This window comes from Clarias gariepinus, chromosome 14 (genome assembly GCF_024256425.1).
Source record: "Clarias gariepinus isolate MV-2021 ecotype Netherlands chromosome 14, CGAR_prim_01v2, whole genome shotgun sequence".
Classification (NCBI taxonomy): domain Eukaryota; kingdom Metazoa; phylum Chordata; class Actinopteri; order Siluriformes; family Clariidae; genus Clarias; species Clarias gariepinus.
Genome location: NC_071113.1, coordinates 25,354,863 through 25,369,904, shown reverse-complemented (window position 1 = coordinate 25,369,904; position 15,042 = coordinate 25,354,863). Strand labels below are relative to the sequence as shown.

The window sequence follows — 15,042 nt, the reverse complement described above, 5'->3', positions numbered from 1 at the left end:
TTTTTTGTTACTTTAATGGAAATCAATCCATCATCACATTATTAAAGTCTAAATAAATAGTCTAAATCATATTTATTATTGAGCTTTTATACAGTAGCTCTTAGAGCTTATTTTATAGTATTTTATTGTTTACTTAAATTTACGATATTTAATACAAACCTCAATAAACCTCAATAATAACTCAAGTGCACCCCAAAAGAAGATGTGGAAGATGATTTAAAAAAAAACATCATAAGTTGAGGCTTATAAGTCTTAGACATTATTAGCCATGATCTTAAAGCTATACTTTTTTTTAAATCCTAAAGACAACTGAAGACCTGAACTACATTTTTTAATGTAAAAACTTTTTTTTTGCATTTCATTTGCATCAGCCTAAAAGCATTTGCCTGTTTTTGCTAAAATCTTTTATTTCACTACCTTGAACAATGTCATACAGTAGATTGTTTAAATATACTGTACCTTTAACAAGGTCATTCATTAAAAGCTATCTAATTACAGAATAATTATCATGGATTATGTGCTGGCACAAAAAATACAGCACAATCCATAAATGATACTGTACTTCAACTAAACACCACTGACTGTCTAAAAGCATTCCACATTTTTCTCTGATACACATCTGTCAAAGTCTTAGACATGGTAAATGGGTTATTCGTGAATTAAATAATGTTATAGCTGTTAAACAATAAGATTCTGCTGGAATCAGAGCATGTAGCATGTGCCACTAGCTTTTAAATCAGAAAGCCTGTAGAACAGCAAGCCGACCTTGTTGAGCTTGGAGTAGTCAATCAGATCAGGTCTGTGTCTGTGTATAAGGGCACAGAGGCCCAGGCCATCCTTCCAGCTTTATACACCAGCAGGGAAAAAAAAACAAGAGTGTAAAAATTATATGAAATCTGATTATGTCACATAACAGTAATATGGTCAATTTCTCATTGATTAGCATTAAGTTAAATGAAGTGAAAGAAAAGAAAAGATTTTCCCCTTATATTTTACCCATCTCCGTCATATCCAAATCGCTTCACACTACAGTAAATGCTAACTAAGTGCAGGGTTACAGGGAGTTGAATACAGAGTCTATGCAGTACATGTAGTCCCTGGATATAAATATAATTCAGTTATCCAGCCTCCCCCAGTTTATTCAACTAAAAATATTTTAACCAGTGAAGCTTGGTCCTTAACATACTTTTTTTTTTTTTAGAAAACAAGAAGCACAATTTAGAGAGCCAAAGTGCAGTGAGCTGTCTCAGCCCGGTTATTTACACAAAACGGTATAAATGTCACTTTCAGAACTATGCCCATTTGACGATCACTTTGCATTCCTTTCATTGACATACTGTAACAGGAAAATGAACTTGTACTTGAACAACTGTCACCTATTGAAAAAAGTAAGTGGTTCTTTTGACGAATGCTTGACCAGGTTTCATGTTTTATAAGGCACTTTAAAACAGTGCTTGCACAGAAGTTCTGCTGCATTTAAGGGGATCCAACTTAACAGACAATATATCTCCAAATTTCAAGTTGTACCCTCTCTTTGCTAATGAGTTCAGGTGTCGAGTCAATTCTTTAAATAAAACAAACAGAAAACTTTCGCCATAATTGCTCTTGACTTACTTTACATTTACTGTGGATAATGTTAATGTTTTTAATACTCTAGTACAGTGGTACTTTTTTTTTTAGTCTGTGAAACATTGGAAATCAATTCACCATTATTAAATGTATTATAATAATATTAAGCAATATTGTAGAATTATCTATTTGGACTGTTTTCTTAAATCCATTATATTTATATTTTTTATATATTTATATATATATATATAAATATATAAACCTTAAAATAAAGAATAAAACCTTATTCTTGAGTTAACAGTAATGGACTACTGTGACCCAGAATAAACCTCATGGCTGTACTTATATTGCAAAAACAGTATTTTAGTAAAATAAAATAATTTTAAATGGGGTCAATTTTTATACTATTTCATGTTATAAGATTATATTCAACTCAATATATAATAATAAAAAAAAAACTATTTCTATTAAAAATAAAAAACCTATTTCTATGCATCTTTAACTTCTAAAGAAATCATTAAAATTGGTTATTTATCATGACGTGCCTAAACTTTTGCATAAGACTGTATTTCAATCCTAAATTCAGTAGAAATGTCTAAAAAAATTTAATATTCCTATTTTACATACAATATTTTTATTTGCTTTTTTCTTGTAATCTTCTCATAGAAAAATGAGAAATTATTTTAAATATATTCACAATAGTTTAAGTATGATACAATTATTTAATTTACAGTATAATAATTTACTGTAAGTAAAAATCTAAATCTTTGTTTAGATTAAAACAAAACCAAACTTTTTTGCTGTTCACAGCATCAGTATTATAGGTTACAAATGCTCCCCAAATCCAGTTTTAATTTATGTCAGTGGATCATCAATGCTATACAGATGATAGCATCATGAAGTTCACTGAGTCCCCTGTTGCTGGGAGACAGCGGCTCTTCCCTCTACTAGAGATTGTCATGGTGTTGGAAATTTTCTAAATATTCCTTGTCTTTAGGTTCACAAAACATTGTTGCTCTTTTATTTATTTATATCTTTTTCTTGGCCTATAAACCAGAAACCAGAAATTTTTCACCTGCAGTGGAAGTTTTGAATGTTGACGTTTCTATAAGGAGCTGTTTTCCTCTGGCACCATAGCAGCAGGCCCTCCTTAGCTGAGGTTTCTAAAAAAACAAAAACAAAAAAAAAACCTCACAAACAACCAACAGATCTAATCAAATGTGCAAAAGAAACAATATTGTGTCTTTCCACTTTAATCCTTTAACAGACTAAAGGACAGCTTTTCACCTCTAACAATGGAAGTGATTGGAACACCTGAATTTAATTAGTGAACAAAACTTCAGGTTGTCTCACAAACACAAAAACTAAAACAAAAAGGCAAGCTGCTGTCTAAAAAAAAAGACAGGGATTAGTATTGGAATATACAGTATACTCGTTGTTACACAGAGACTCAGAAAACAGGACGAAAGCTATGCAAAATTATACTCGAACTGAAGTCCATAAGATTTAACACTAACACATTTGACAATACATTCTATAGTTTAAACTATGTACTTAATTTCATCTTATCTAACAAAGACATGAAATATGCTTATCTTATGCTGATGCTTATGCTTTAAACTAATGTACACAATGATGGAGCATACTAAAAACCAGCCAATAACCAACAGTCAGAATGTGCCCAGTTTTTGACTGGCTGATATTGATCCTACTCTACAGTCTCTGGTTGACTGGAATTGTGGACATGCAGTGAGTATTGTATTACAGGTCTGTAATTTAAATTCCAATATTATTTTTATTTAGCTTAGAAAACTGGACAGAAAAATGAGTTACAGTGCACAGTTCAGTGTGTCAGGATTGTGTGTATTGGGAGTAGAATGTGTTTCCCATTAACATTAATATATGAAAATATAAGCACACAAAATCCATCTAAAAAAGAAAAGTTTTTTCTGAAACCATATATTAATTATAAGGTTAAAAAAAGGGAGCTGCTAGTTTGGGAAATCATTGTAATTTCTTAGCTCTTCGAATGTCTTGTCTCTGTTTTATGCGTGTATGTTTTTATCATTAGGTACATTTTTACTGCTTACCTTCCACTGAGATATCCTGGATGGCGAAGCGGAGGATAATGGTCCAGATCAATCCCAAAGTCATCTTTACATTTCCATCAACAATCTCTTTAAACATGCAAAATAAAGCATTGTTTTTGTTACTCCCTTTACATTTTATCTACAACACATTTTATTTCACTTATTTCCTAAGAAAGCATGTGTTTTCTTTTCTGCTCGAATTTAACTTTAATCTAATATGAGTCTCTCCGTATCTGTCTGTTTAGAGAGTAGATTTTTATCTAAGACAACAGCTTTCATTCATTTATAATATACACTATTTACCAACTCGAAAAAAAGATTGCCCCATAGACAATCTTTACTTGACATTAGCTATGATAGACAGCAGTACATCTTATGACAATAAACACTGATTTATTACCTTCTGCTCCGATGGACACCAGCTTTACCCCTTTGCTGGTGATGTACTCCAGGGCTTTGTTTACATTGGCTATTTTATGAAATCGCATTTTTCCTTTGTCTGGTTTAGGCAGCCTTTCACCTAAACATAAATATAGATTTTCAGACTCTATTTTCCAAAACCAGCGCTAAGTTCATTTTACTTCCTGAGATTCCAAACTTACTTTCTGTACAATTTAACCATTCGATACACAGAGTCTACTGTTCATGCAATAATTCTACTACTACTACTACTAAAATTATTATTATTATTATTGCTATTATTAATATTATTAATATGGTTGTCAATAATTTAATCTGTAGATTTTTTTTTTATTAAATTAGAAAATAATGCAAAATAAAAACCTTCCAACTAGTGCTGGACCATAGTGTATGTGAAATTTTATACACACAATTTGTGTTATTTGCACATATAATGCACAATATACAGTATATTGTGACTTCTTCTTTTTCTTCTTATTATTAGTAGTAGTGTTATTATTATTACTGTAACACAATTTGTGGCTTAGATTTATTAACAATTGCCCTTGACATATTAAAATCTCTTTAAAAGTAAGCTATCATGTCACCTCAGAGTCTCTGCAATAATGCTGTGACATGCAGTGATTCATTTTTCAACTAAGTCTCTATACTGCTTATCCTTTAGAGTCATGTGGGCCTGGAGGCTATCACAGAAAACTTAAAGCACAAAACATACAGTATACACTCTGGATGCACTCAGGGCACAAATTCGCACTGTATGGGCAATTTGAAAACACCAATCAGACTGCACCACAATTCTTTGGACTGTTGGAGGAAACCGGATCACCTGAACAAAACCCAACAAATCTCAGGGTGAACATGCAAACACCACACACAATTACATTTATAACACAACTAGTTAACTAAAATGAATATCCAAAGTGAAAACAGCTCAGTACCAGAAATTACTTCTAGAAGGAGCATCAACTTGAGTCCATTACGAAAATCCTCCTCAATGTTGTCAATTCCAGTTCCAGCCTTGCGCAAGTGTGAGTTACACCATGCAGTGAAAGTCTAAGACACACAGATAGAGAGAGAGAACAAAAATAGACAGGGAAATCTTTACAATTTACATTTGTACATTTTATACATCCTGCATACTTTTTCACCACAAATGGGATGGTTTTTGTTTTTAGTTTTGAAGAAATGCCATCAGCCTCCCCCACCCCTTCTCAAATCGAGCACGGACTATGCTAGGTTTAACTGTGATAGATACACTACCAGTCAAATGTTTGGACACACCCGCTCTAATTCCATGGACTTTCCTGATTTTTATTTTTTTCTACCCTGTAAAAGAATGCTGAAGACACCAAAATATCTAATTATCTTCTTCGAACAGTTGATATTAAGTTGCACTGCTACCTAAGTACCTACTACTTATGCTCTGTAAAGTCTTTATAACGGCTCTAATCTGAGGTGCTGTTTGTTAATTGGTAATTTCTGAGGCTGGTAACTCTAAATGAACTTCTCCTCTGCAGCAGGAGGTAAGTTTAGGTCTTGCTTTCCTGGAAAGGTCTTCATGAGAACCAGTTTTAACATGGAGCTTGATGGGTTTTGCAAATGTGCTTGACACAATACTGTTCTTGTTAAAGAACTGCTTCAGAACATATTTTACAATAAAAACTGACTGTTGTTGTTACTCAGTTCTATAATGCCATATGTGTTATTTCATAGGTTAGGTAAATCTTAAATAATGTTCTCCAATAAAGAAAATAAATCCTTGTGTCCAAACTTTTGACTTGAACTATAGATAGATAGATAGATAGATAGATAGATAGATAGATAGATAGATAGATAGATAGAAAGATGGAAATTATTACTAAATACTTAAACTCAGTTTAAAGTTTGAGGCAGCACGGTGGTGTAGTCGTTAGAGCATGTACTCTGCCTTGTGCACTTGGAATGGGCTACAGCTCCCCATAACTCACTACAGGACAAGCAGTACAGTATAGACAGTGAGTAAGTGAGAGATATTAATTTAATTGCTAACTCAGGAGACTTTAGTTCCATCATTAATGGCACAATTCCCAGAATTAAGAAAAGTAACCCATAAAAATAATGATCAGAACTATTGAACACATAGTGTAAGCTCATTATTTAAGTCTCCAGCAGTGTGCTCTCTAGCGTCAATTAAAAATCTCAACTTTTTGGGTGCTCTACCTGCAAAAAATTCAGGAAGCTCAGCAAACTTTGTGTGGCAAAGATTTTAAACTAATTTCTGTCTTTTGATTAAGAGACACAAGGCTACTTTTTGTAGCTCATTTCATCATTGACTTCTAATGTGTGGGAGCAATGTGTGTGGGGGGGGGGGGGGGGGGGGACTTTTTCGTAGATTTCTTGTTTCTGTTTATTCTTTCTGTAATGTTTTACTACATGTGTCACATGCTCACAAAACTCTTAACGGGTCCTATTGTTATCATCAGGGGATCTCCTCTAAGATCATTCTTTGGTTCTTGGTTTCATCTTTTAGTTGCCTGCACACTTACTTAATTCGATTTTTTATCATCTCCTAGAGGTTCATCTATCAGCTTTCCACCGGTTTAAGTCCAGAATAATTTGGTCTTTCCCTACCTCCAGTATTAGATCTGTGGTCTCTTTCTAAAAGACCTTAATTTACTTTACAAATTTACAAATGGACCATTCTGTTGTTCCCAGATAAGTTGCCGTCAAACTATCATGTGATTCTCACCTCCTTGTCCCTGCTTACCTTCAACAAACATAATAGGCTCATCGTTCTCTAAACTTTCAACTGACCTCTTTCTACCTAATTTTTAAACATTTTTTTTTTTTCCTTGACAGTTTTTATATGAATCATCCAACTTCTTGGACTTACACTATTGAGACAGCACGGTGGTATACTTGTTAAAGAATGAGTTCCAGCCCCCCAAAAAACTCTCTATAGGATGAAGCAGTATAGAGAGAGATATTCATTTGATTACTAACTCACCAGACCTTACTTCCGTCAGGAAAGGCACACATTTCCAGCTTTGAGTAATATATAGAAATAATGAACAGAACTATTAACCACACAATGTGAGCTCATTATTTCAACAGTGTGCTTTCTAGCATCAATGAAAGAAAAATTCTGTGAGCGTTCTGCCTGCGAATAGCGTGTATCTAAAAATATAATTGAATAGGAAACGTTGTGTGATTAGAATGACATTCCTTTTTATCTTTTTTTTATATTAAGTGTATGAAGTACTTAAAGTGTATGAAGTACTTAACTGTGTCTCTTTTTGACAGGTTGTCATGGTAGTGTCCATGTGTAAAAAAATTAACAAACGAGGTGATTATCTTTACCTGATTGAGTTTACAAGTCGTTTTTAGAAGGGGGGGGGGTCCTCAGTAATTCTTTTTTTTTTATTTTTGTCAATTAGTTCTTGTATGTCGGTGTTATATCTTTCACTTTGATATTTAAAGTTGCACAGAGTAAATAAAGATAGAAAAACAAAAGCTGTGTCTGTCTTCACTTCAGGCTGCAAAGCAACAAAATGTGATTATTGTAAATCGGGGAAGGGGTCATTATTTTCTCTATAGAAAATAAAATAAACACATTTTGTACACACTTAAGTATTAACTAGTATGATGTACAGGGGTTGGACAATGAAGCTGAAACACTGGCCAATTTAATGTTGGAGATTTCACGGCTAAATTTGACCAGCCTGTTGGCTAATCTTCATTGATCGCACATTCCACCAGTAACAGCAGTGTGAGGGTTTAATTAGCAGAGTAATAGCACAGTTTTGCTTTTTTGCAAATTGTTGATGCACATCTTCTGGCGCATCTGTAACCAAGACAGTAAGTCTTTGTAATGTGTTAAGAGCCACGGTATCCAGGGTAATGACAGCATACCACCAAGAAGGACGAACCACATTCAACAGGAGGAACTGTGGGCGCAAGAGGAAGCTGCCTGAAAGGGATGTCTGGGTGCTAACCTGGATTCTATCCAAAAACATAAAACCACAGCTGCCCAACTCACTGCAGAATAAAATGTGCACCTCAACTCTCCTGTTTCCACCAGTACTGCTCATCAGGAGCTCCACAGGGTTAATGTACATGGCAGGGCTGTTATAGCCAAACCTTTGGTCACTCATGCCAATGCCAAACATCGGTTTCAATGGTGCCAGCAAAAATCTTGGGCTGTGGACAACGCGAAACATGTATTCTTCTCTGATGAGTCCACCTTAGAAAGAAGCAGAAGACTCATGGAAAAGCTTGAAGCAAGCAAGGAAAATGTTAAAAATGGAAAAGTATTTTTTTAACAAAAGAGCAACTGACATTGTATCTTTCTCTCTCTTTTTTTTACATACGAGGAGTTAAGGATTAAGGACCTTGGGACCATTAAATCAGTAGCCCAATGCTTTAGGAAACCTTTGCTGAGCCTCTTTTTTATACCCTGCCTAAAAACCAGGTGTTCAGTATTGTCAGGAAAGTTTGCAAAAGAGGTGGATATAAAAGACGATAAATAGATGGTAAAATAGTAAAAGCAAGCAAGAAAAGTAAGGAAAAAAATATTAAAAAGTGAACTGCTGCAATGAGTTGATTGCAGCACTTGTAGAAATACTGTAAGAAAAGTAGAGTAAGAAAGAAAAAAGACAGAAAGTGTTAGGTCAGAGGAATAAAGAAATCGATAATGAACATATATATGATGAAATAGTAAGATTGGAACGTACTGTAGCTAGAACATTGATATAAAAGGAATCAAGAAGAAAAGAAAATGTTAAAAAAAGCAATAAAGGAGTAAAGCAAAGAGGATAGAAAGACAGCTAAAAGATAAATGTTGAAAGTTTAGAGGATGAGGAACCTATGATGTTTGTTCAAGGGAACCATAATCACATAATCGTTTGAAAGCATCTTATCTGGAAGCAACAAAAGGCGTGATTTATGTGCCATGCCCTACCTAGATCTGCTTCTACATGAGGGGTTTGGAAAATGAATATGTCCATGGAGAGGGCCAAATCAAAGTGTCTAGAACCTACAGGTTAGAGTCAGCTTTCAATGTTAACAATTGATGCTATGCAAGGCAGGGTGAAGATGTAGGTACTGGTATTAATTCCAATTGTTTAAGTCCAAATTAAGCTCCCCATGTATGGTACATTTGTAAGGACGGCATGATTTTCTGGACACACTTGCTTAATTCTAACGACAGCTCCAGCTTCTCTTCAGACTAAAGAAAAAAAAGGTTTAAATGCCTACATAGTTTCCAAGATATGTTCTAGCACTAAATTGAATTAGATTGATGCTTTACGTTTCTCACTAATGTATTAGACCAATGCTGTCTCTTACACGAAAGGGCCTTATAATACCAATAAGAATTGAAAATGAGAGATTATATTCAACATCTAACTGTCATACATAAGGCTATGTATTTACAGGAGGAGAACTAGCAACTAAAGCAGGAGGTGTACGGGGTCACGGGGGGCCTGGAGCCAATCCCAGGAAACTTAGGGCACAAAGCGGGGTACATCCTGGACAGCGTGCCAATACCTTTGGACAGAAGAGTAAGAGATAAAAGTAAGAGATTAAAGCAAAAAACGGTATGATATCAGGATTGCAGATTTTGGAGTTGAAAAAGAAGCATGAGCATAGAGACAACCTAAAGGTGGCAAAAGTAGTCGCTTTAGAAAACTGGTCAAAAATACTTGATTTGCACAAACAAAAACACTAACTAGGCAAATTAAATAGATTGGAAAACCTCCAAAAATGAAAAAACATCCATCTTCTTTTATTTTATTTTAACTTTAATTTTAGATTTTATTTTATTCTTTCCTAGTTAAATTTACCTTTTATTTTATTTTTCATATTTATTTCCTATTCACAGTCTTTTATTTTAAGGTCACGAGCAGTTGTCTAAGCATTTCACTGCATATCGTACTGTGTATGACTGTGTATGTGACAAATAAAATTTGAATTTGAATCTAAGATAATCTAAGATAATAAGATAAGTTTAAAATTACAGTACTGTATTGAGCAATCATGTCATACAAACCACTTTCAATATGCAATTCTGCTGTCAGAAGTTTAGTGAAGTTTACTTTCTGCCTGAGAATAATGTGAAATGATTTAAACCCGAAATTCTTAACAATACATAGTTGGAAGTTTAAAGCTATTCAGTACAGCTCCGGGGCACAATTTTAACTATACTATTATTTTTGTGCATTTCACTCAATTCAGAGTCCTTGCCTGTCATTAAAGCCCTGTGCTCATACATGCAATTTGCTTATAACAAAAGAATAAAAGAAACAAGTGAGTGCACTGAATTGTGTGCAGTCCAGTAAACTTAACATGATCAATTATTAAGTTCAATGAGTAAGGTGAGTTTTCAGTGATTCACAGTATATGAAAAAACTCTTTTTTAGCCTGCATTGATCATTAAAACATTCATAATAGTTATGAATATATTACTCAAAACAAAGGGTCTAGATTACTTTGGACAGAAGAACATTTGTTCTATTAGTGTCATCTGCACTGTGTTCCACTACTGCAATAAATTAACCTCGTGTTGACATTTGTTCCGGGCTTGACGCCCTGCCCTGCATGCCATGTAAAAACAGTGCTTGTCAGTCAACATTTCAGATAACTCTCATTGGGTTGTATTAAAATAACCCTAAATGACATAGAAGGTCATTACTGTATGCATGTAGAGATATAGACTGGTGAAAACCTGTGAATGTACTGATGATTATATACTCTGAAGGCACAACAAATAAGAATACCCCATATCTTGCTCATCCATCACCTACCTGTGACTAATTAGACTATGCACAGAGAAAGAGAAAGAGAGTAAATATCCAGAACACTTTTTATAAGCCATATTATGTGAACATGTAGAAGAGTGTATTCTCCACAGACGGCTCTAAGTGACCTAAAATGCTTTATGATTTCAATCTCTAACCCCATTGCACTTCATTAAAATAAACTTGGTCATGTTAAAGAAGCTTGATGAGAGTTTATTTTTTAATAGACTTATATAGACAGTATTATGTTTTTAATGTCCACAGTCCAGACAGTCCTTCAGAGTCACTTATCTTGGCAGGTACAAACAGCAAACAGGTGTTACATTTTATTACATACATTACACTTATGACTCTCTCTCTCTCTCTCTCTCACACACACACACACACACACATTTTGAATATCACACACCCCATGGCAAAATGCCAAAGGGAAGGTGACACCCTGTGGTGATGGACAACTAGCTAACTGTTCTCCAGCCCCTACCCGCTAAGGTTAAATTTAGTTGCTGTTGTATTCATTGTGATGTCCAGGATGTCCTCGCGTCCCCAAACTGCTGAGAGTCTTTGCGGCATGCACATTGCCGGGATTGCATTCTGGAAAAGCTGCTTGTTACTGAGCTCTGTTGTTAGATACACAACACACACATATGGACACGTCACTTGTGGACACCCCAGCACATTTAGGTGATTTTGCTCCTTGATGTAATTGTGTGTATTTCCTCAATTAATGCATTGCGATTAAATATTAATCAGGGGAAGCCTTATACACTTGAATCTAGGGCTGTAGTCAAAACCACTACTGTTATGTCCAAGACCAAGACTGAGTCAAGATAGGGGTTGAAGCCAAGTCAAAATTGAATGCGAATGAAAGCAAGTCAAGATTAATAATTAGACCCCTTTCATACATACAGAAGTTCACATACAGAAAATTAACATATGGATATGGACAGGATATGTTTTCCAAATGAGAATGTCTTGTGGTATTGACTAGAAAGTCATACGTTTATAAACCCGATTGGTTCACTGCTGCACCTCTAAGCAAAATCCTAGATCCCTTACTGGAATAGTTATATTCCTAATTCTTAATTGCAATCATATTCCAACCAAGTGTTAATGTTATATACAGACATCTAATGGGTATATATTTGTGATTAACTGTATGCACCAAAATTAGTTGCCATTTTTATGACTAGTTTATTTCTCTTTTTTAAGACCGGACTATACCGACTTTTAATTAAAACCCAAGTGGCTCAGATCTGTGCCAGCAACACAACATACTGTACTGTAGGTCAATGACGATATATGTATATATAAATGCCTTGTCCTTGTGTGTTAAGAGGAGACGTTAGGCATCAAACTGTCCATTTGTGTTTTTGGATATGTATTTGGATAGAACTAAAGTTTTTTTTTTCCCAGTCATGTTTGTATAATTTAGTTTCATAAACAAAATAAAATTCAGCGCATCATATTGCCTAGGTTGTGCTGAAAAACAATGATATGTCACTATATACTGCACAATCCTAAATTCCTATATACTGTATGTTTATAAAAAAAAACAATATTGTTAGTGAGACAAATAACTAGGGATTTTGAAGTCTCCTTTATATGGTTAACAGAAATATAGTTCATTTTAAAGAAAAGGGGGAAAACATAAGAGTCATGACCTGGTCGAACTGGGATTTTTGGAAATACACATTTAAGATCTGTTGGGATCAATTCTCCAGATTTATACCTAGGCTAGGTGTTGGTCTTAAAGCTGGTAAAGGAAAGTCAACAGCTTGATAATAATGTTTTTAATTATTGTATTGAAAGACAGTTTGGTGCACTGCATAAATGTGTTTATATATATATTTTTAGGGGTGTTTACTTATTGCATGACTGTGTATAATAAATATTTCAAAGCCTAATATTATTACACACACACACTCCCTGTCTCTGGCACTCTGGGACTCGCACCTTGCGCTGTTGTTTCTCCCAGGCGGGGTCGAGCAGCAGGTCTCTGTCCCACTCCTCCTCCTGCAGCATGTACTCCTCCTGCATGTAGCCGTTGTTGTACTGCGTCTCCGTTTGTTTCATCGTTACCATCGTAGTCATCATCATTATCACCACCACAGGACTGTCTCTTCTTACACACAACTGGACCTGTAAACACAGAAGTGCCTGATAACCGACTCTACACGATCAGACTCGCGTGTCGTCCCGCCGCGCCGCCGCCGCCGTTGTGTCTGTCCCTCGCGCGCAGGGCTTTTTTTGTTTTGTTTTTTTCTGTGGGACACACGGCGCACGAGCGCACGAGCGCGCGCGCGCTGATATCACCCTGTCACGTCACATGATGGATGGACCCTCAAAACCGGCTCGCGCTGACCGTGACCGTGAAACCCGAGAGGTGAATTGGAAGCTGGGACAGAATAAGACAGCGACCCTGTTGCCATGACAATCCAAATTAAACAGCGACATTATACAATACATTTAGCCGGTACTATATTACAGCAGTAAGAAACATGAATTACTAAAATGTCACTAAAATTCTGTTTGCACTTATTGCAGATTTAAAAAAAAAAAACTGTCTGGGTGGGACAGGGGTGTAGGGTGTAGCATGGTCACCTTGCACCTCCAGGGTCAAAGTTTCGATTTCCGCCTCTGCATCTGTGTGCACAAGTGTTTGCATGTTCCCAAAGTGCAAAGACTTTTGACAGATTAGGCTAATTAGTTCCCAAATTGCCCAGTGTGTAAATGAGTGTGTGTATGTGCTCTGCAATGGATTGACACCCCATCTAGGGTATACTCTGTCTCACGCCCAAAGTCTCCAGTGATGCCTGCCCGTGGCCTTGTATACAGGATAAAGCGGTATGGACGATGAGTGAGTGAGTATCTCGTGCTGTCACTGGAAAAAAAAGAATAAACAGTTTAAAAGTTATTGTCCTTTTAGTGATACAGTTTTACTGGGTCATGGCGAGATGGCGCATTGAAAGCACTTGCACCTCCAGGGGCCTTTTTCGATTTCAGCCTCGGGTCTGAGTGCACCCATTACAGTACTTATTGGGTTTCCACCCACAGTGCAAAAACATGCAGATTAGGCTAACTGGCGTTCCTGAGTGTGTGAATTCGCGTATGAATGTTGCTCAGAAGTCCTACTGCACCATCATTGTAAAAATGGGAATAAATACAATGGCCACCACTGGTCTCCATGGTCCCTAGCTTGATGGATGGAGTTTTACTGGGTATGAATTTGGAAAATACCACAAATGTTCTAAACACTGTTGTTGTTGCTGTAATATTGTATGCCAATCTGAGTAATTTTTTTTCTTTTAAATTTTGTAATTTTTATTTGGTTTATTGATCCCGTGTAATGCCACAAATAAATCTCTCCAAACATGTCATTATAACAAGAAAATCAATCAATCAAAACCAATGAAAATACATTTCTGAAATTCCCTGACATATTGTTAAATGTTTATTTTGTTTTGCAATGAGAAGTCCTCTACTACTTTCTTTTAGCTGGTCCAGTCAAGGGGTCGCCGAAGCTCTTCATATAATCTACACACAACTTAGCACAGGCTTTACTTCAGATGCCCTTCCTGACATAACCCTCCCAGTGTTCCAACTGGCTTGGGACCGTCACTGTATTTTAGTGCCTGGATAGTATGGGGTGTAGCAACCACCAATGGCGGGGTTCAAACCCAGACTCTCAGATCCCCCAATCAACAACTACGGTTCATTAATATAGCTTAAAACATTTTTGTTTTACATTGAAATAGCCAGTACTCTAAGAATTTCACATATGTGTTTTTTGTCTTGTGATTGAGAAGCTAAGACAGTGTCCTAGAATATGTGAATTTGCCTTTTTCCTTATATCTAGCTGGAACTGTGACAAAAACAACACATGATGATTGAATGTTTTCCAGAGTGCCACCTTATCTACGTAGCCTCTGTTAAGACTACAATTTATGACCACATTTCCACTGTGAGAGACAGAATCTAAATCCATAAATCACATTGTATGATTTTTTTAACAATTTGTTTGTAAATTACTATGTCAAATAAGTATTTGATCACTTGCTTAACAGCCAGATTTCTGACACTTAAAGACCAGTTATTTTGCTTTTAAATAGTCCATATGCTTCTTACGGAACCACTCCTTGGTTTTCCTGGCTGTGTGCTTTGGGTCATTGTCATGTTGGAAGACC

At 35.6% G+C, this 15,042-nt stretch overlaps 1 protein-coding gene across 1 annotated transcript in view; it reads right to left on the bottom strand.

The window, feature by feature from the left end:
• The window catches only part of LOC128541113 (alpha-actinin-2-like), a 37,948-nt gene extending 24,837 nt beyond the window's left edge, over positions 1 to 13,111 (bottom strand). Inside the window, exons 1-6 of the mRNA XM_053511323.1 lie at positions 12,812 to 13,111; positions 5,018 to 5,132; positions 4,060 to 4,179; positions 3,660 to 3,746; positions 2,645 to 2,732; positions 766 to 844 (exon numbers count right to left, since the gene is read on the bottom strand). Coding sequence (XP_053367298.1) covers positions 766 to 844; positions 2,645 to 2,732; positions 3,660 to 3,746; positions 4,060 to 4,179; positions 5,018 to 5,132; positions 12,812 to 12,955 — 633 coding nt within the window. The 5' untranslated portion in view covers positions 12,956 to 13,111. The remainder of the gene's footprint in view (positions 1 to 765; positions 845 to 2,644; positions 2,733 to 3,659; positions 3,747 to 4,059; positions 4,180 to 5,017; positions 5,133 to 12,811) is intronic.
• Positions 13,112 to 15,042: the final 1,931 nt, after the last annotated feature.